The 21,596-nt window shown below is 38.6% G+C and overlaps 1 protein-coding gene across 3 annotated transcripts in view; it reads left to right on the top strand.

Moving 5' to 3' along the window:
* The window catches only part of LOC132693931 (uncharacterized protein C3orf20 homolog), a 192,912-nt gene that overhangs the window by 69,592 nt on the left and 101,724 nt on the right, over positions 1–21,596 (top strand). For all 3 annotated transcript variants that reach the window (XM_078449585.2, XM_078449584.2, XM_078449586.2), the window contains exons 12-13: positions 9,615–9,774; positions 11,663–11,906. In XM_078449585.2, the coding sequence (XP_078305711.2) occupies positions 9,615–9,774; positions 11,663–11,906 (404 nt within the window). The remainder of the gene's footprint in view (positions 1–9,614; positions 9,775–11,662; positions 11,907–21,596) is intronic.

The following is a 21,596-nucleotide window of genomic DNA, read 5'->3' as shown; positions in this document are numbered from 1 at the left end:
GGTATGACCTTTCAAAGATTTATTTTTGTTGTTTAATTTCTTCCCAATAATTTGGGTTTTCACATGAATGGTTGATGAGCTAACTCTAGCATACCAAAACACCAACAATTGTTAACAAGTGTACTGTTGAGTTTCCTACTTTTGAAGCTGTACACATAATTCATAGACAGATGTCTGACACTTTTGGGAATTATTTGTTTCCATCAAACATTTCTTGCAACCTGCTTTCTTTGTGGCCTGACATGAAAGGCAAGCTGCTTTCAACTTCTTTACCCTTCACAGGTTCCTCACTCTGCCCAGTATGTTTGCAAATTAAACTAATCTTGAAGATTAAAAAAAAATGAATTGGGAAAATGTATTTAAGATAGAATGAATGATATGAATCCAACTCCACTGAAAAATCCCAGTAAAAAATGAAATAGAGGGGTGCCTGGGTGGCTCAGTCAGTTAAGCACCTGACTTGATTTCTGCTCAGGTCATGATCTCACAGGTGGTGAGTTCAAACTCTGCACAGAGCCTATTTGGGATTCATTCTCTCTCTCTCTCTCTCTCTCTCTCTCTCTCTCTCTCTCCCCCTCTCCCCCTCTCCCTCTCTCCCCCTCTCCCTCTCCCTCTCCCTCTCCCTCTTTTACTCATGCATGTGCATAAGCACATGCACGTGTGCTCTCTCTCTCTCTCTCTCTCAAATATAAATAAATAGGGGCACCTGGGTGGCTCAATTGGTTAAGCGTCTGACTTCAGCTCAGGTCATGATCTCACATGAGATCAAGCCCCACATCCAGCTCTGTGCTGACAGCCTGAGCCTGCTAAGGATTCTCTCTCCTCCTCTCTCTCTCTGCACCCCACCCCCAACTCTCTCTCTCTCAAGCAAATCTAAATAAATAAATAAAACATTTAAAAAATGAAATAGAAATGTGTGATACATAACCTATCCAAAGAATGTATAACTGAATGAAACAAAAATATTGATAATCCAGAAATGCCTATTGCTCCCTCATCTCCCTTTTTTAATCTCATTGTAGGCAGAGATAAGGAGCCAAATAGAAATAAAGGCATTTATTATTTTAAAAAATTTTTAATGTTTATTTATTTTTGAGAGACAGAGACAGAGCATGAAGGTGGGAGGAGTAGAAAGAGAGAGAGGGAGACACAGAATCCGAAGCAGGCTCCAGGCTCTGAGCTGTCAGTACAGAGCCCAACGTGGGGCTCAAACTCATGTGCCATGAGATCGTGACCTGAGCCAAAGTTGTACGCTTGACCAACTGAGCCACCCAGGCACCCCACTTGAAATTTTTTTTAATTGAAGTATAGTTGACATACAATATTATATTAGTTTTAGGTGTATGACATAGTGATTTGACAATTATATACATTATGAAATGCTCACTGTAAGTGTAGCTACATCTATCACCATACAATACAGTATTATTGTCTATATTTCCTATGTTGTACTTTTCATCCCTGTGACTTATTTATTTAAAACTGGAAGTCTGTGGCTCTTAATCACCTTCACCTAAATCAAGGTATTAATTGCTGAAAGAACAGGCTTCACTAGTAGAGCTATATTGGAGAAGCTGGATTGTAGGTAGTTTGGACCTGAGACTCCCTAAATTGAAGAAAACCAGTTACCTTACCCATCAAAGTGCAAGCTGGAAAACTTGAACAGGGGAGAGACATGCCTGTTGGTAGTCTTATCACACAAGGATTGGATATACAAGGAAAACTATATAAGAAGTGGTCAATGAGAGCAATCAATGTAGCCAATGGGGAAAGGTGGTCTGGTGTGGCAGAATTTCACCTGCCCTCCCTGGCTGTGAGAAAGGCACATAGCAAAAAGGCACCACCTTCTGATGTCTTCCCTATTTGTTTCAGAGTCTTTCTGTCACACTGCTTCAACAAAGTCTTTTTCATTTTAGTCACAGGAATTGCCTGAACAACATATTATCTTTAAAACTGTTGGGGCGCCTGGGTGGCTCAGTTGGTTAAGCGTCCGACTTCATTTCAGGTCACGATCTCACAGTCTGTGAGTTCGAGCTCCGCGTTGGGCTCTGTGCTGACAGCTCAGAGCCTGGAGCCTGCTTCAGATTCTGTGTCTCCCTCTGTCTCTGCCCCTTCCCCGCTCATGCTCTATCTCTCTCTGTCTCAAAAATAAATTTAAAAAAAAAAAACATTAAAAAATAAAAAATAAAAAAAACTGTTGAAAAGGTGCCACTTTAGAAAATATGGTCAGTTAAGTAACTATTGTCTGCTCTTCCATTAGCTAAATTCTGTCTTTCCTTGTAAAGAGCAATGAAAGGATGGAAGAAGAAAACAGACATGCCCATCCTCATAAGACATCTTGAAGAGAAGAGATGAAGGACCCTTCTTCTATGGAAATCTGAGGAGATGGAGATAAGGTCTTCACTTAATAAAAAAATTGGCTGAGCTTCCAAGAAAATTAAAGAACAGATAATCTTTTCAACAAATGATTCTGGGAAAACTGGATATCCATGTGCAAAAGAATGGAATTGGATCTCATCCTTAAACTATAGACCTAAATGTTGGAGCTAAAACTCTGAGAAGAAAACACAAGTGTAAATATGCCCGATCTTGGATTAGACAGTGGTTTCTTAGATACCACACCAAAGCACAAGTGAAAAAAGAAAAAAATAGATCAATTGGACTTGATAAAAATTTAAAACATTTGTGCTACAAACAATACCATCAAGAAAGTGAAAAAAACCCTCACAAAATGGAAGAAAATATTTGTAAGTCATATGTCTGATAAGGAACTTGTGTCCAGAATATATAAAGAAATCTTACAACTCAATAATAAAAAGGAAAATAATACATTTTTTTTTAATTTTTTTAACATTTTATTTATTTTTGAGGCAGAGAGAGACAGAGCATGAATGGAGGAGGGGCAGAGAGAGAGGGAGACACAGAATCAGAAGCAGGCTCCAGGCTGTGAGCCATCAGCCCAGAGCCCGATGTGGGGCTCGAACTCACGGACCGCGAGATCGTGACCTGAGCTGAAGTCGGACGCTTAACCGACTGAGCCACCCAGGTGCCCTGGAAAATAATACATTTTTTAATGAGGAAAAGATCTGAATAGACAAGTGTCCAAAGAAGATATATAAATGGCAAATTAGCCCATGAAAAGACATTCAACAAAATTAGCCATCAGGAAAATGCACATTAAAACCACAATGAAATACCACTTCACACCCATTAGGATAGCTAAAATTAAAAAGACAGTAACAATTGTTGGTAAGCATATGGAGAAATTGGAACTCTCATTCCTCACTGCTGGTGAGGAATGGTACAGCGACTTTGGAAAACAGCCTGGCAGTTATTCAAAAAGTTGAATATGGAGTTACCATATGACTCACCAATTCTACTCCTCCGTAAAGAAATAAAAACATGTCCACATAGAAACTTGTACTTAACAGCATTTTTCATCAATTTATGAATGGATAAAGAAAATGTATTATATTCAAATAATGGAATAGTATTCAGCCATAAAAGAGAATGAAGTACTGATACATGCTACCACATGGATGAATCTTGAAAACATTATGCTAAGTGAAAAAAGCAGGTCACAAAGGATGACAGATTTTGTATGATTCTATTTACATGAAATATACAAAACAGGCAAATCTTTGGAGGCAGAGGGGAGGTTAGAGGTTGCCTAAGGCTGGAGGGCCAGGGAGAAATAGACTCTTAATTGGTACAATATTTTTGGATTGTGTGTGGGGGGGATACAAAAATACTCTAAAATTAGATTATGAAAATGATTGCACAACTCTGTGCAACTCTGTGAATATACTAAAAACCATTGAATTCTATACCCTAATTGGATACATGGACTGATATGTGAGTTATATCTCAATAAAGCAATTTTTAAAAAATATGGCTGTATAGCAGAAGAGATATTCTGAGAAGCCTTTTTACTGCAAAACACCTATAACTGAATACATTATAACTAATAAAAATTCTAATGCATTACCAAATTCACAAGAAAGTAAGGGACATTGTCTTATTATTTAATAATCTGTACATGTGAAATGAAATTATATGAAAAGCAACAGAATAAAAACACCAAAATCAGAATAGTACAAATACTTTCCCTTGTGGGGAAGAAGGAAATACAAATGGGGAGGAGTTCACAGAGAGCTAAAGTTTAATTTCATGGATAATGTTCTGTTTATTTAGCTGGGCAGTGGGTAGATGAGTGTTCCTTTTACTATTCTTTATACTTTATTCTCTAAATTTTATTTCTAAAATACACACATACCCTGTAAAACATGACATTTCTGTGCACAGGAAGATCAAAAGTAAAAATTTAGAGTGAATTTAATAAAAAGTCAGGCTTCAGCCAATTTAAATCACTTTATGGAACTATGAAGCTTCTTCGTACTTGACCCAAAGCAGCAGCTATATACTTCATTTCCTAAAAAGCTTCAGGGAACAATTTGACTTTGTCAGAATTAAAATCTTTGAGTGATACCAGAAAGAAGATGAAAAGACAAGCCACATAAAGGCAGAAAATATTTATAATATACATATCTTACAAAGGACCAACACCCAGAGTATATGAAGAACTCCTACAACTCAATCATAAAATAATAAGACAGCCCAATAAAAAATGTGCAATAGATTTGAAAAGACATTTTGAAAACTAAGATACAGTTGACCAAAAAGCATGTAGAAATATATGCAACATCTCCAGTCATCAAGGAAATGCAAATTATAACCATAATGAGTTACCACCTAATGCCCTTTAGAATGGCTATAAATGAAAGATTGATAATACCATGTGTTACCAAGGACATGAAACAACAGGACTTTCATACATTGCTGGAGGAAATGTAAAATGGTATAGCCAATATAGAAAATTTTTAGCATTCTTTTTTTTTAAAAATTTTTTTTTTTAACGTTTATTTATTTTTGAGACAGAGAGACAGAGCGTGAACGGGGGAGGGTCAGAGAGAGGGAGACACAGAATCCGAAACAGGCTCCGAGCTGTCAGCACAGAGCCCGACGCGGGGCTTGAACTCACGGACCGTGAGATCATGACTTGAGCCGAAGTCGGCCGCTCAACCGACTGAGCCACCCAGGCGCCCCGAAAATTTTTAGCATTCTATAAAATTATACCTACTGGGTGACCCAGCAATTCCATTCCTAGGTATTTATTTACTCAAGGCCAGCCATCTATTTTCACATAAAGACTTCTACATGAATGTAGCATCTATATTCATAATTTTAAAAAACTGGAAACAACCCAGACATCCATCAGCTGATGAATGATATATATATACAATGGAATATCACTAATAAAAAGGAATGAGTCACTGATACACAAAAACAGATGAATCTTAGAAAAAGTATGCTGAGCAAAAAGAATCCAGAAATGAAAGACTGTATACTATATGACTCCAATCATGTGAAACTCTAAGACCCTCTGGGTCCGGGGGGAATTGCTTACAAAGGGGAAGGAGAGAAATTTGGGGGGTGTTGGAAATGCTCTAGATTTTGATTATGGTGGTGTTCACATTTGTCAATACTCACCAAATAATACACTTTAATAGGTGCTGTTTATTATATTTAAATTATACCTTAAAAAAGTTGATAAAACAAAAAAAAATGTCAAAAAAGAGGAAGGTTCAGCATAGGGTCAAGTAGAAGAAGAGATCTGCAGAAGAGTCTCACTTTGAACATCAAATGGATACAGCAAGCAACATGAATTTGAGAGGACTGGAATATGTTGCCAAATCATCCAATTATGAGCCCTTATTCTTTGAAATGGTACAGAAAGGGGAAATGCAGGGTTTATTTTTTTTCATGTTATTTTATTCATTTTTATCACCTATTTGTTCTTCTGTCTCAGTCTGTTATACAAACTCAAAGAAATAATTCCTCCGGAGTCTATGTTCTTGTGAGAGAGACAGGATGTTTTAGAACTTTTAGGTTCATGTGTTACCTCTTTGGTAACACATTTACTAATCATTTGAAAAAAATGCTTCTTTCTCCTTCTGCTTTTACATTTTCAAAAATGTATTTCTCACAGATGTTGGTCATGCCTGTGAACTATCTCATTTCATCAATTCCATTTATCATCTTCCCTTGTTAGCAAATTCTGGTTTTTAGCAACTCTTGGGGAATTTTGTCAATCTTATTCTATTAAAAGAAAACCTCTAAAGAAATTTGCTTTGCTTGTAATTAACCAATTCAGTAAACATGTGATAGGGAGAAGTTTTCAAAAGCGAGGAACCAGGGTGAAAGGTTTTGATGTCTAAGAGATTTTTGTGAGTAGAAAAATGCAATCACTTGGTTTTGAAATTAATATTCATTTTATTAAAGTGACCTATATAAAAACCCAGTTTGCATTAAGGTTTAAGGCTATTAAAAATCTAATTATTTTATCTATAAACTCTACTAAAATAACAATTGTCCATGTTCCCAGAGAGACCTGCAGGCCTGGGGCCCCTCCTGTTCCCCTTCCATTTGGGTGCACGAAGAAGACCCCGAGAATGGGCCAGTGCTTCAGGGCCAGAGAGGAGGAGGTGGGAGAGGCCTCCTGCCCCTCAACCTGTAAACACAATAAAATTGTCGCCAGCAAAAATAAATTAATTAATTAATTAATTAATTAATTAAAATAAAATAACAATTGTCTTTACCTCTTCTTAATTAATGTTTGATTAACTCAAATTGAACTGACTATAGTTCCAAATTAGACTCACATACAACTTAATGAAAAACAATCTCATATATTAAAATTTTTTTAATGTTTATTTTTGAGAGACAGAGAGGGACAGAGCATAAGCGGGGGGGGGGGGGGGCGCGGGGGGGGGGGCGCAGCGAGAGAGAGGGAGACACAGAATCTGAAGCAGGCTCCAGGCTCTGAGCTGTGGGCACAGAGCCCAATGCGGGGCCCAAACTCATGAGTCGTGAGATCACGACCTGAGCAGAAGTTAGACGCTTAACCAACTGAGCCACCCTGGTGCCCCACAATCTCATATATTTTAAAGTGTTTATATTTTAATATATCTTGCTCCCCTTTAAGTACCTCAAATGCATATTTATAACACTAAGCAAAATATTCTCAAGTTATTAATTTTTGTAAAGCAAATTAAATTGGGGGGAATCTCAAGTTCTCTTAAATATTCTAATTATATTTTTGAACTTAGTCAAATTATCTTCAACTTTAAAACTTAATAATCACAAGTCTAAAATCAGTTGATTCAATTTAAATTGAAAGCCCAAGAGTCACCTTAGATTCCCTAATTTACCAAAATTTCTTTAATATTTCAAATGTAACAAATACACAATATTATCCCAATGATTCAAAATTCACTTATACACATTAAAGTTTCAACATTGTCAGATTACTTTATCTCTCTATTTGAATTCTAAACTTTTCTAGGGATTATTTAATCCACCAAATTTTTGAGACTGATACTCAGGACCTAAGACATGTTTTCAGGTAATTTTTATCAACATCTCAGGTGGATTCTCTCAGTCCTTTTTAGAGTCATTATAACAAGGGAGGTCAAGCCTGAGCCCTTCAGATAGAGTTGATTTTTCCCAGGTTCAAATTAAAATCTCAACTTTATTATCTGATTTCTGTAGACCAAATTTCTTAAAACTCTTGCTCCCCACTTCATTAAATTCTTCATGTCATTGAATTCTGTACTTTCTTCAAATTCTTCCTGGATAAAGGGCAGCTGGGGTACTCAATCAGTCAAGCGTCCAACTTTGGCTCAAATCATGATCTCATGGTTTGTGGGTTCAAGCCCCATGTCAGGCTCTGTGCAGACAGTTCAGAGCCTGGAGCCTGTTTCAGATGCTGTATCTCCCTCCCTCTCTGCCCTTCCCCTCTCATGCTCTGTTTCTCTGTCTCCCTCAAAAATAAACATTTAAAAAAACAAATTCTTCCTAGGTTCTGCTCATGTTTCATATCTTCATCAGGCTTGTTATAACACACTAAAATTAAGCAAATGACAACTGGATAATGAGTTAGGTATACAATTATGTACATATTTTATATGTAAATATGAAAATGTCCATATAATTATGTATACTTAATTAATATATATATAACTGAGTTATCAACAATTTTCCTAGTCACATAAGCTCATCCAAACCTAAGTAACTATATACCCAATTATTGTGAAAAGATCACATATACTTCTCACTATAACTATATATTTTAAAGTCTAATAGCCTCATGATATACTTCTTTGAAACTTTCTTCTGCTAATTAGAAACTCAATGTTACAAATGTTAAATTTCCTACTTAAGCTTTTGTAACTTTCTGTGCTTCTAACCATGCCCTTGTGCTGTGTTGTAATTGTTTTGTTTTCATTTTAATATAGCTGACACACAATGTTACATTATTTTCAGAGGTACAACATAGTGATTCAACTTCTCTATACCTTATGCTATGCTCACCACAAGTGTAGCTACCATCTGTTACCATACAACCCTGTAACAATATCATTGACTATATTCCTTATGCTGTGCCATTTGTTCCTGTGACTGACTCATTCCATAACTGAAAACCTGTATCTCCCACTCCCCTTTACCCACTTTGCTCCTCCCCCACCCCCTTCTCTCTGGCAGTCTTCAGTTTGTTCTCTGTATCCATAGGTCTGATTCTACTTTTTGTTTGTTTATTCATTTGCTTTGTTTTTAGATTTATTTTTTTTTTAATTTTTATAAAATTTATTTATGTGAGAGACAAAGAGAGAGTATGAGCAGGGGAGGGGCAGACAGAGATGGAGACACAGAATTCGAAGCAGGCTACAGGCTCCAAGCTGTCAGCACAGAGCCTGACGTAGGGCTCGAACTCACAAACTGCGAGATCATGACCTGAGACAAAGTCGGACACTTAACCGACTGAGCCACCCAGGCGCCCCTGTCTTTAGATTTCATATATAAGCAAACCGTATGGTATTTGTCTTTCTCTGTCTAACTTATTTCACTTAGCATAATATTCTCTAGGTCCATTCATTTTGTTGCAAATGGCAAGATCTCATCTTTTTTTATGGCTTCATAATATTCCATCATGAATATTATCACATCTTCTTTATCCATCCATCTATTGATGGACACTTAGGTTGCTTACATATGTTGGCTATTGTAAATAATGCTATAATAAACATAGGGGTACATATATCTTTTTGAATTGTGTTTCTATTTCTTTGGGTAAATACCCCATGGTGGAATTATTGGATCATATGATATTTCTATTTTTTTAATTGCAATCATTTACCCATCTACTTCTTCCACAGACTGTGACCTCCTTGAGGATAGGGAGTATGGCTTTTTCTTACCCATTTTTTGGTGTGATAAAATATACATTACATAAAACTTAAACCATAAAATTTTAACCATTTTAAGTGCATAATTCAGTGGCATGAAGTATACTAACAAGGGAACATGACTTATATGTATCTGTAATCCCAGTTTCTGGCACAGTGCCTGATTGTAAATGTTACTTGATAAACATTTGTTGGACAAGCTATTGAATGATGAATAAATAAATGAACAAATGAATGAATTAATGTTTTATAACCATATAGTAAGTGTCTATATGAATTATACTATATATGTAATTTCCTGTTTTGAAGCCTTCAAGTTTAACAGACACAATGAAAATAGCTACGTTTGATCCCATAATGGACATAAGCCCTATGTCTGACATCACAACAGTTATTAAATTAAGAAGACTGCAGAAAAAGGTCAAGCACATCCTACTTCACTGGCTGGATTACTACAGATTTGCTTTAGGTCAGTTATGGAATCCACTGAATTGCTCCATATAACCTGTTCCTATCATTCAGACTTCCAGAGGATCAACATTTGAATGCCTCTTCCTTCCATGGTTCCTAAGGTAGTAAGTTTGTAAACTGTAAAGCACTACACATATAGATTCTTATCTCGGGTCCAGGTGATTAGCCATAGCAAGAAAATCAAAGGAGCTGACCTTAATTTTATTTCCTTTTTCTTTTTAGAGAAGATCATCTATTTGATCACTTCTGTATTTTCACAAGGGAAGGTGCTTTCATATTCATATTTTGGATCAGAAAATACTCTTACTCATCAACCACCATAGTTCAGTCTCCCCACCAAAGCCTCAGTCCTTGCTAATGTCTTCTGTTCATTTGTTGTGTTGAGAAGAAGCCTGTGTACTCCATTAGAATGTACTGTTGTAATGTCAACTCATAGCTGGTGTTTGATTACAGAGTCAGGTCACAGCCAATTCTCGTTATTCACAGTAGCTGGGTTCTATAAAATCTCTACAAACACTGAATTAGCCAATCTTGAACCATTGCTCCTAGGATAAACACAGGATGAGGTTCCTTTGAGCCTCTGGTCACAGTATTTTTGTCAGCCTATCATTATGTAACCTTATTTTATGTGTGTCTGTCTGAAGACACCTTATTTAATATATTTTCTTGATACATTAACATTGAACTCATGGCCAATAGCACTATAACTCATGCCTGAGCTAAGCTTATTTACCACATGTATATTCTCTATGAGGCCTATCATAGCCTTCTTGCCACTGGAATGCTGTCTTGCACTTTGGAATGATTACACCTGCAGTCCATTTTAAATAGCAAAATCACCAACAAAAAGCGCAAAAATGCAAGAACATTGGCACTGAATAGACCACGTAAAGGACACTTGCTTACAGCGTGAGAGTGGAAGCAAGAAGGCAGAGCATCACCTTGTTCAAGCTCAACTGGGAAAATGCAAGATACAACTTAAGTTTTGCTTAGCTGTATACATCAACAAGTGACTGTGAAAGTGCCGCAGGTATTGATTTAGGGTTACAAATAAACTTTAGCAAGTAGGCAAATTCATAAGCACAGAATCTGTGAATAATGAGGATTGAATGTAAGCTACATCCAAAAAGTAAGCTCCTCCATTTGAGGAAATAATTTGCTAGTCATTATTATATATAGTAGAGTTTCCCAAAGGATTTGCCACAAATGTTTTACACAGGTACTAAGAAGTGGATATCCTCAGCCCTTAGGGCAGTGGCTGGGCTGGGGTGATTGAGCCCCCTGGGTAGTTGATTCCACCTGCCATGCATGTTTACCACAACGTGCCATACCAATACATTGTATTTTCTCTTTTATATCATATTTCCTGTGATAAGAATCTACATGTATAGGGGTCAACAGTTTACAATTTTCTGTGTGACTTTAAAAAAAAAGTCTAGGAAGCACTGGTCTATTGCATGGTCAAAGCACAGTCTTCAAAATTAAACAGATCTGTTCAAAGCCTGGTTCTGGCTTTTTCTAGCTGAGTGTATGTGGACTTATCTGTGATATCATGAAAATAAGAGTACTCACCTCAAGAGGGAACTTATTTCAGTCGAATAGTGCATTTAAAGTGTTTGGCACATTATCTGGCACAAGATAAGCACAGACAATCAAACTCCCATGGATTAGATTTGTTGATAACCTAGACATTTTTCTGATTACATAGATGCTATGTATCCCCTGGGCAACCAAGAAGTACATTTAAAGTAAGAGAAACAACAGAAAGGCCCTTCTGTAAAAGGATCATCCAGATTATTGAAGCCAGTTTAACCCATACAGCTCAGCCTACACATACCCTGGCCCACTAAAGGTTTTCAGTGATGTATATTCTGTTTACATTTCAGGAATTGAATCCCTGTACATTTGCAAAATACCCAAGTCGCCACAAAAAGTGATCAAGAAACAAAAAGTGATCAAGAAACAAAAAGAAACATCAGCAAAATTTCCTCTGAAACAAAGTACAAAGGAAAAAGATGAGAATAAGGAGTATCTTCAATACCAAAATACCTTCCTAAAACTGAAAGGTATCTTTCAGCCTTCGCCTCTCTATTGCATCCGGAAGACCCCAGTCAGCAATCAGTACCTCAGGTACCAGCCTCATTTGTCTTAACTCATAGTCCAGGTTATGTTTGAAAGAGCTTCAGATGGATGTCATTCAGTCCACCTTCAAATGCTGAGCAAGACCTGTTAAATTGCTTCACACAAGAGTTCTTTCTAAGCAGCGTGGGTTAAGCTGTTGCCACTTACATGCTATCAGTGAAACGTTTTTCCTAAACGTGGGACACGTTTATATGTCTAGATTCAAGCATTTGAGTTTTCTCCACCCTGCTTCCCTAGAGGCTGCCCACTTAGTAGAGGAATTTGAATCTATCAGGAATCAAGACTCAGTTTGTTTTCACCTCTTTGGTGAGTACATGTTTAAAACCTGACCCTATATTTGGGTTGAAAACTCTTGACTCTCTGTGTGGTGATGGTAAATGAGGGCCAGGAGTTACTGCTTCCCTTGCTGTCTCATGCAGTTCTCCTGAGAGAAATGTGCCCTTGTTTTCTTCATCAACATAAAAAGCCAGGTTCTCTTTGCATCTGTATCTCTGGGACTAGCTGCCAAATAGGGATGCTTCTCACCTCAGATGGAAAAGGCCCAGCCATCACCTCCATCCAGGTCCACGTGGCAGGGGAGAGGGGAGGGCTTGTTGGAGGAGTGGGCTGGTCTCTATACTGGAATCTACACTGGGTGACAGCCTTTGGAAGCCACAGGAGAAGCCGCCTCCCCTACCACCGAGTGAATTGCAGGCCAGCTAGGCTGATAATCTGCCAAGATGGCCAGGAGCTGAAAATCCCTAGGGTTCCCAATCCTAATATTGCTTCAGTACGTTATTGAAAACAATAAATTTAAAGAAAAGTGGCAATGGGGCACCTAGGTGGCTCAATTGGTTGGGTGTCTGACTTTGGCTCATGTCATGATCTCACAGTTTGTAGGTTCAAGCCCCACATTGGACTAGAGCCTGCTTCAGATTCTGTGTCTCCCTCTCTCTCTCTCTGCCCCTCCACCCCCTCAAAAATAAACACTATTTAAAAAAAAAATAAAGAAAAGTGGCAAATACCATGAGGGGGACATTTCTTGTATTTGCAGCATTGTTAGCAGACTTCACGAGTGCCACTAAGCAAGCCATGCTGCCTGACACCTGGGCACGGAATGAATTCATTCTACCAAACACTGTCATCTGCCACCTATAGGCATGTGGGCAATCAGCAATACAAAGACTTGGTCCTTGTCCTCCAAAAACTTCAAAGTATTAATTTGTACCACTAATCAATGGAAACTAAGGAAGAAAGTGCTACCAGAGCAGTAGAGATAGAATGCTGGAGTTTTGTGGAGGGAGAGATTTTTTTAAAGGACTTTCTCCAGGAGACTTTGAATAGGGTCTGGAGTGATGGGGAGAATTTGGATATGCAAGTAGGGAGAGATGGTACTCTAGGGGGAGAGACATGTTATAAGGACAGTGATGGTACTGATAATGTCAGGAATGGTTAACATTTACTGAGCACTCACTATACAGTAAGTACCATGCAAAACACTGTACTTGCCGGATTTAACTCTCATGACACACCTAAGGGGTAAAATTATAATTAATCCCATGCCGCCATCTCCACCCCTCAAAGACACAGCTAGCGAGCAGGAGAGCAGAAATTTGACCAAAGGCATGTAGAGAGGACAGTGCAGGCAAATCAGAGGAATGCTGAGCACTTTGGTTTTGCTCGTGCTTCAGGTGTGGAAGATAGGATAAGCAGGATTGGGGCTAGATCACAGAGGGTCTTGACCCCATGCCAGAACTGGGTATAAATAGCAAAATTAAGTAAATGCTTTAAAATCTGCAGTGATGCAGCAAGCAGACACTATGTGAGGTAGGTCTAAAATGTTTGTTTAGACTTTCAAATTTGCTGTGAAAAGTCAAAACATAATCATTTCACATTTAAATGTAGAATTATTTTTATGGCTCAGTTATATGTTGCAATGGCATCTGAAGAGATTAATATTAATTTAATAAAGACCCCATTTATTTCTGTAAAAACTTAATGGAAACTTTTAAATCTGTCGTTGAACTCTAAATCCTGAAATAAAAAAGCCTAAAGGCTTAAGCACTGTGCATGAGAAAATCCGTGTTATTATGTCCATCACTTCTACATATGGTTTCCATGCTCCAATTCAATTTCCAGCCAAATCCTGTGCATGGAGGACAGGCTGACACCTGGCAGAGGGAATACAGCATAATGTCCTGATAACACATTAGCAGAGTGTACAAGCTATGAGACTTTGGTAATCACATACCTCTCTAAGCCTCTGTTTTTCTATCCGTAGAATGGAGGTAATAATACCTACTTCACAAGATTGTGAAAGACTTAAAGTTAAGAATACACATACTCAACACACACTCAATACACAGATACACACACATCACAGAAAGAGAGAGGAAAAACGTTCCACTCAAGATGAGCCTAGAATCCAAAATTCCAAAACATATCAAAAAAGCTAATTCTGGGACGCCTGTGGGGTTCAGTCAGTTGGGCATCTGATTCTTGATTTCAGCTCAGGTCATGGATCCGGGAACATAGGACGAATCCCCCTGTTAGGCTCTGCGCTGAGCATGAAACCTGCTTGGGATTCTCTCTCTCTCTCTCTCTCTCTCTCTCTCTCTCTCTCTAAAATTAAAAAAAAAAAATTTTTTAAAGAAAGCTAATTCTAACAAAGACAATCCAAAAATCAATAGTCAAAAGATGGATTCAATCTAGACAAAATTAAAATAATAGAGCAAATCTATAAAGTACTTAAGAACAGGTACGTTTAGAATCCTCAGGGTGAGTAACGATGGAATAAATAATTGAAAAAAAGAATTCGAAGACATTCAGTTAAGATATAGTGTATTGAACACACTCAGGTTTACTTCAACTTTGCTAAAACCTTACTATAATGACTGTAAAAACCTCTAAGGCCTATTACATTACGTGTTATGTTAATTAGAATGCTTTCTTTGGGGGCAAGTAACAGAGAATGCAACTCAAACAAGGACACTTATTACACATTTGTAAATTGAGAGGTAGAGCTACAAGGGAGGCATTGAGCCACTCCATCCCCCTTTCCCTCATTTGTGCATCAGCTTAGTCTGTGAGCAGGAAAAAGATGCTCGAACAGTTTCAGGCTTCATATCTACTCAGAACAACCACCATGGAAGAGAGGGGGACTTTGTTCCCAGCACTCCAAACAAAAGGCCTGGGATAAACTATGTCTGGTGTCACATGTTTCTGACCTTCTCCCCAGTGGCCATGGCTGGATAAATGAAAAAAGTCTCACTGCCCTAAACCATCCAGGGCCCATCCTTGGAGCTTAGCATGGGGTCAGCTGGTCCAGAGGCAGCTGGGCTACAAAAGGGACAGGCAGATATTAAATAAACTTGGGGTCTTATTAGGAAGGTTGAAGATGAAAATGACTCCTGGTATTCAACTAAAAAAAAATTGTTCACTAATGTCCACCACAAATGTCATGATTTAAAACGTAGCCTTGGGTGGCTCCGTCGGTTAAGCGTCTGACTCTTGATTTCAGCTCAGGTCATGATCTCACAGTTCCCTGAGTTCAAGCCCCACATCAGACTCTGCACTGACAGCACGGAGTCTGCTTGGGATTCTGTCTCCCTCTCTCTCTGCCCCTCCCCTGCTCTCTCTCTCAAAAATAAACTTTTAAAATATCTTTAAAAAAATAAATAAAATATACATTTTCTGCAAAATTAGAGACAAAGCATAAAAAGTTAGGGAAAGGACGTATTAATATTAGTGCACTTATAAACTGTCATTCATACAGACTGCTACAGTAGGTAAACCTACAGTGGAACAGTGCTTATATGCTGCCTCACGCTGTAGCCGATTTCATCTCTTTTGTCAAACAGCACTTATGCAGACAGTGCTCAAAGTAAGTTCTGGAGTTGAATTCCATTTTAATTTATAGACTGCTTTAGCTTTAGCAGCATTCTATGCAAAATACTGCACTATGTTGCACAGGTACTACTCCACTCATATTTAAAATTTTGTTCTTAGGGGCGCCTGGGTGGCTCAGTCGGTTGAGCGGCCGACTTCGGCTCAGGTCACGATCTCGCCCTCCGTGAGTTTGAGCCCCACGTCGGGCTCTGGGCTGATGGCTCAGAGCCTGGAGCCTGCTTCCGATTCTGTGTCTCCCCCTCTCTCTGCCCCTCCCCCGTTCATGCTCTGTCTCTCTCTGTCTTAAAAGTAAATAAAAGCGTTAAAAAAAATTTTTTTTTTAAATAAAATAAAATTTTGTTCTTAGAGCGCCTGGGTGGCTCAGTTGGTTAAGTGTCTGACTTTGGCTCAGGTCATGATCTCGCGGTTCATGAGTTCAAGCCCCACATCAGACTCTGCTGTTAGCAGGGAGATTGGATCCTCTGTGTCCCTCCTTCTCTGCCCCTCCTTTGTCTGCTCACTCTCTCAAAAATAAACACCTAAGGGCCACCTGGGTGGCTCAGTTGGTCAAGCAACCAGCGCTTGACTTCAGCTCAGGTCATGATCTCAGGGTTCCTGAGATCAAGCCCTGCTTTGGGCTCTGTCCTGACAGTGTGGAGCCTGCTTGGGATTCTCTCTCTCTGTGTCCCCCCACCCCCAACTCATGTGTTCTGTCTTTCTTGCTCATAATTAATAAATAAACTTTAAAATTCGGTTCTTACTCTTTGAAGCACATTGCATACTTTCCTGATAAGATGGATGGTCCTGTAGACAAAGGGATATGTAAACTTACTCCTGTAGTTCAACCCCATCAGTAATGACTGTGAACCACACTGTAAAGGATATAGCAACTTGCTTGTGCTTAACAGGAGAAATTAGAGCTAGAATGTGACTCTATGGGGACTTTATAGGTTTGTTAATTGACCTATAGCTATACCTTAATGCGTTTGTGTATTTTTTCATTTCTTTCAGCATTTCGGGACATCCAAACATTACTATACTACCAGCATTTTCCTGTGCATTAAACTCTGCATGTGAAACCTTAACAGTTACTAAAGTTTATAAATACACACATTTAAAAAATTTAAATGGATGTATTTTTTTAATCTGTTTACTCCTCTTTTCAGCTTTATTCAATAAATTACTATCTGATGGTTGCATTGGCGATTACAACTTCAAATGTGCATCATGATAGAAAGTGCCGACTTATTGGAAGGGAATGGAAAGACAAAGTTACCACGAGGAAGGCCCAGAAACCATGTGCTAGAAAGAAATCAGTTCAGTCCTCTAAGAATTGGGTCTGTAGGCTAGCTAAAATAGAAATAAGCTTGTCAAAAAGTAAGGGAAATTACTAAGACTCTCAATATATCAACAGGTATAGAGAGCCAATCTGAATTTCTTAAGCATAAAATAAGATAATATGTATCTCTCACTGACAGCTGGTTTATGTTAACTCTCACTGGTTTATGTTAACTGCCTCACATTGGGGAGTTACGGGGTGGTAGAGAGTGCTAAAACCTTGACGCGTGCGCATGTGTGTGTGTGTGTGTGTGTGTGTGTGTACCCCTCCCTGCCTAGTGGGTTTTCAGTGGCCAATACTCAGAACCCCAAGGCCTCACATTCATAATCAAGTCCAATAATGGTGGGGTGGTGTCCTGCCCCATGAATATTAGGAATATGAGCAGACCAAGTCTCCAGGCCAGCAAGCAGCTTGGTTGGTAGTCACACTAGCTGACACATTAGAATTAATCAGGGATGCTCAGAATGCCTCTTCAGAGCCTCTGATGTTGGTATGCTCTGTGTTCACCTGTTATAGGGTCCTTGTAGGTGAAGCTGGGGATGAAGGAATAAGTGATCATGTGAAAACAAGAGGGTGTTACTGGGTCTGGGAATTCTAGCAGCCTGTTCTTTACAGGATGGAGATCAGAACTTTAAATCCAAACACGCCTGAATTATTTGATGGTAACTCCCTGTCCTGCTCTCAGAGCTCTCTGCTACTGTCCAGCCACTTGTAAAGGTGGTATCGTTAGATCTCTTGTTACTCTTTAACACTCATATTGTATAGCAAATCATAGGTGCTAAAAGTTTTTTTTTTTAATCATTGTGTTCTTTGAGGTATAAGGTAGCTAACTGTAGAAATAGCATTAATACATTTGAAGAAGAAAAACAAAGTGAAAGGATTTGCCTGACCAGATTTCAAGGCCTTTTAGGAAGTGATAGTAACAAAGATATTGTGGTATGGGCATCAGACTTGTTAGATCAATGCAACAGAATAGAGAGCCCCAGTTCAGACCCAGACACATATGGAAATTTGATATACAATAGAGATAGCAATACAAACCAGTGAGGAAAGAATGGATTATTCAATCAATGGTGGTGGGACAATTGGTTATCCATCTACCTACTTACCTATCTTATATTCCTACTACCCATCATAAACTCCAAGCAGATTAAAGAGCTAAATATGAAAAGCCAAATAATAAAATATTTAGAAGAAAACATAAGGAGGATGTTTTTATCACCTTGAGATAGAAAATAAATTCTTTTTTTAAATGTTTATTTTTGAGAGAGAGTGTAAGTGTGGGATGGGCAGAGAGAGGGGGATAGACGATCTGAAGTGGGCTCTGTGCTGACAGCAGGGAGCCCGATGTGGGGCTCAGACTCAATAAACAAACTGTGAGATCATGACCTAAGCCAAAGTCAGGGGCTTAACCAACTGAGCCACCCGGGTGCAGGAAAATAAATTCTTAAACCAAACACACAAAAAAACACAAAAATTAGGGAGAGGGATGATAAGTTTAACTACATTAAAATGAAAGTCTTATGTACAAAAGAAGGAAATGTACAAAAATTTCACTGTAGCAGTTTGCAACAGTTAAAAATAGGAAACTACCTAAATGTCCATAACCAAGAGGATATTTAAATTTTTTGTTGTGGACAACTGCCATTTGTTTTGACCATCCAGCCTCTGAACCAACTTTCTATCTTTGAGAACTCCTCTACTTGCCAAAGTGGAGCACACTTCCAGTATAGATGACCACAATGCCAGATTTTTGCTTTCTCAGTTCCCTCTGAAACTGGGCCCTAGGCACATGACCCAGTTTCTACCAATCCGATGAACCTGGCCCAGATTTCCATGCAGCTGCAGGGGCTGCCCAGACCCTCCAGGCAGGAAGGGGCATCAGCTCTACATGGCTCCCAGAGGCTGTGCCGGCTATTGTTCTCAGGACAGTGTTCTGGGTCAGCAGGGTCCACCAGCAGAGTCAGCCCAGCAGCTGTGGCTGTGGTGTCTGAACTGGACAAGTTCTACAGCACGACTGGGGACATTTTCCCTGGCAGTGGACCCTGCAAGCCTGATTCTTCCACCTTTCCAAAGATTTTCTAAGCTCTTTAGTGCATTCCTTTGTTTTTGTGCATTTGCTTAAATTGGCCAGTTTGTTTCTGCTGCTTGCAACTAAAACCCTAACCCTGATAGATTATGAATTATGATATATTTATGTAACATACATGGGAATGGCATACATCAAAATCAGAGTTAAAAGTTGAGTGAAATCAGGAGATGTCCTTGGGGCTATAAGTTGTATCTGAAATTATAATAATGAAAAAAAATATATATATATAGCAAATGTAGTAAAATACTAATATTTGATAAAGCTTGGTGGTATGTACACAGCTGTTTGTTTTCTTTTTTTAGTATGTAAAGTGGTCTACGTGCACACACTGATATGCATATATATAAACTTTTACTATAATGAATACAGAAGCACTCAGATTCTGAAGGTTTCAGAGCAACAGTATTCTATTGAAATTTTTTGCCTCTCTTTCCAAAAAAAGAAGGTCCATTTCTGAGTTGGCCTGTTTCTAAATTCACTAGTAAACAATATGGCAGGAAAAGAGGGGAAAAAGACGTGACATTGAAAATAGGTTGGGTGGAAAATGAAGGCAAGAACTGAAATAACATACTATATTTACATGTGTGGGTTTTATTATCACAAGGAAATATATAATCATCATTTCTCAGAAATGTGCTTCTACAAAGGGGAAGAATCAAGATATTTTGAAAAGCACAACTTCAAAAAACACCACTGGGCATTTATCACATTTACTAAGTTCCTCAGGTTCAGCGTAAAGAAAATGCAGCCAACATGGCACAGAAACAGACACTCAGATCAATGGAACAGAATACAGAACCCAGAAATGGACCCACAAACATATGGCCAACTAATCTTTGACAAAGCAGGAAAGAATATCCAATGGAAAAAGACAGTCTCTTGAGCAAGTGGTGCTGGGAAAACTGGACAGCGACATGCAGAAAAATGAATCTGGACCACTTTCTTACACACACACAAAAATAAACTCAAAATGGATGAAAGACCTCAATGTAAGACAGGAAGCCATCAAAATCCTTGAGGAGAAAGCAGGCAAAAACCTCTTTGACCTTGGGCACAGCAACTTCTTACTCGGCATGTCTCTGGAGGCAAGGGAAACAAAAGCAAAACTGAACTATTGGGACCTCATCAAAATAAAAAGCTTCTGCACAGAGAAGGAAACAATCAGCAAAACTAAAAGGCAACCGATGGAATGGGAGAAGATATTTGCAAATGACATCTCAGATAAAGGGTTAGTATCCAAAATCTATAAAGAACTTATCCAACTCAACACCCAAAAAACAAATAATCCAGTGAAGAAATGGGCAAAAGACATGAATAGACACTTCTCCAAAAAAGACATCCAGATGGCCAACCAACACATGAAAAAATGCTCCACATCACTCATCATCAGGAAATACAAATCAAAACCACAATGAGATACCACCTCACACCTGTCAGAATGGCTAACATTAACAACTTAGGCAACAACAGATGTTAGTGAGGATGCGGAGAAAGAGGATCTCTTTTGCATTGCTGGTGGGAATGCAAACTGGTGCAGCCACTCTGGAAAACAGTACAGGGTTCCTCAAAAAGTTAAAAATAGAACTACCCTTTGACCCAGCAATTGCACTACTAAGTATTTATCCAAGGGATACAGGTATGCTGTTTCGAAGGGGCACATGCACCCCAATGTTTATAGCAGCACTATCAACAATAGCCAAGGTATGGAAAGAGCTCAAATATCCACTGATGGATAAATAGATAAAGAAGATGTGGCATATATATACAATGGAGTATTATTCGACAGTCAAAAAGAATGAAATCTTGCCATTTGCAACTATGTGGATGGAACTAGACAGTATTATGCTGAGCGAAATTAGTCAGAAAAAGACATATAATATGATTTCACTCATATGAGGACTTTAAGACACAGAGCAGTTGAACACAAAGGAAGGGAAGCAAAAATAATATAAAAACAGGGTGGGGGACAAACATAAGAGACTCTTAAATACGGAGAACAAACAGGTTTACTGGAGGGGTTGTGTTAACTAATTTGGATATAAATTTTTAAAATAAAATTAAAAAAAAGAAAAGATGAAGCCAACACTGAATATTTTAATGATAATAAAAAATACTCTTCTAGCTACCAGGAATGCCAGTTTTCAGTAACTTAATTAAAATATTTTATTTAACAAATTTCAGCATCACACAAAAATTCCTTAGGTGTAATTAAAATTCACAGAGTTTGGGGCGCCCGGGTGGCTCAGTCGGTTAGGCAGCCGACTTCGGCTCGGGTCATGATGTCGCGGTCCGTGAGTTTGAGCCCCGCGTCAGGCTCTGTGCTGACCGCTCAGAGCCTGGAGCCTGTTTCGGATTCTGTGTCTCCCTCTCTCTGACCCTC

This window comes from Panthera onca, chromosome B4, assembly GCF_046562875.1.
Source record: "Panthera onca isolate mPanOnc1 chromosome B4, mPanOnc1 haplotype 2, whole genome shotgun sequence".
Classification (NCBI taxonomy): domain Eukaryota; kingdom Metazoa; phylum Chordata; class Mammalia; order Carnivora; family Felidae; genus Panthera; species Panthera onca.
The sequence above is the reverse complement of the archived record's forward strand: the minus strand, read 5'-3'. Positions and strand labels throughout refer to the sequence as shown.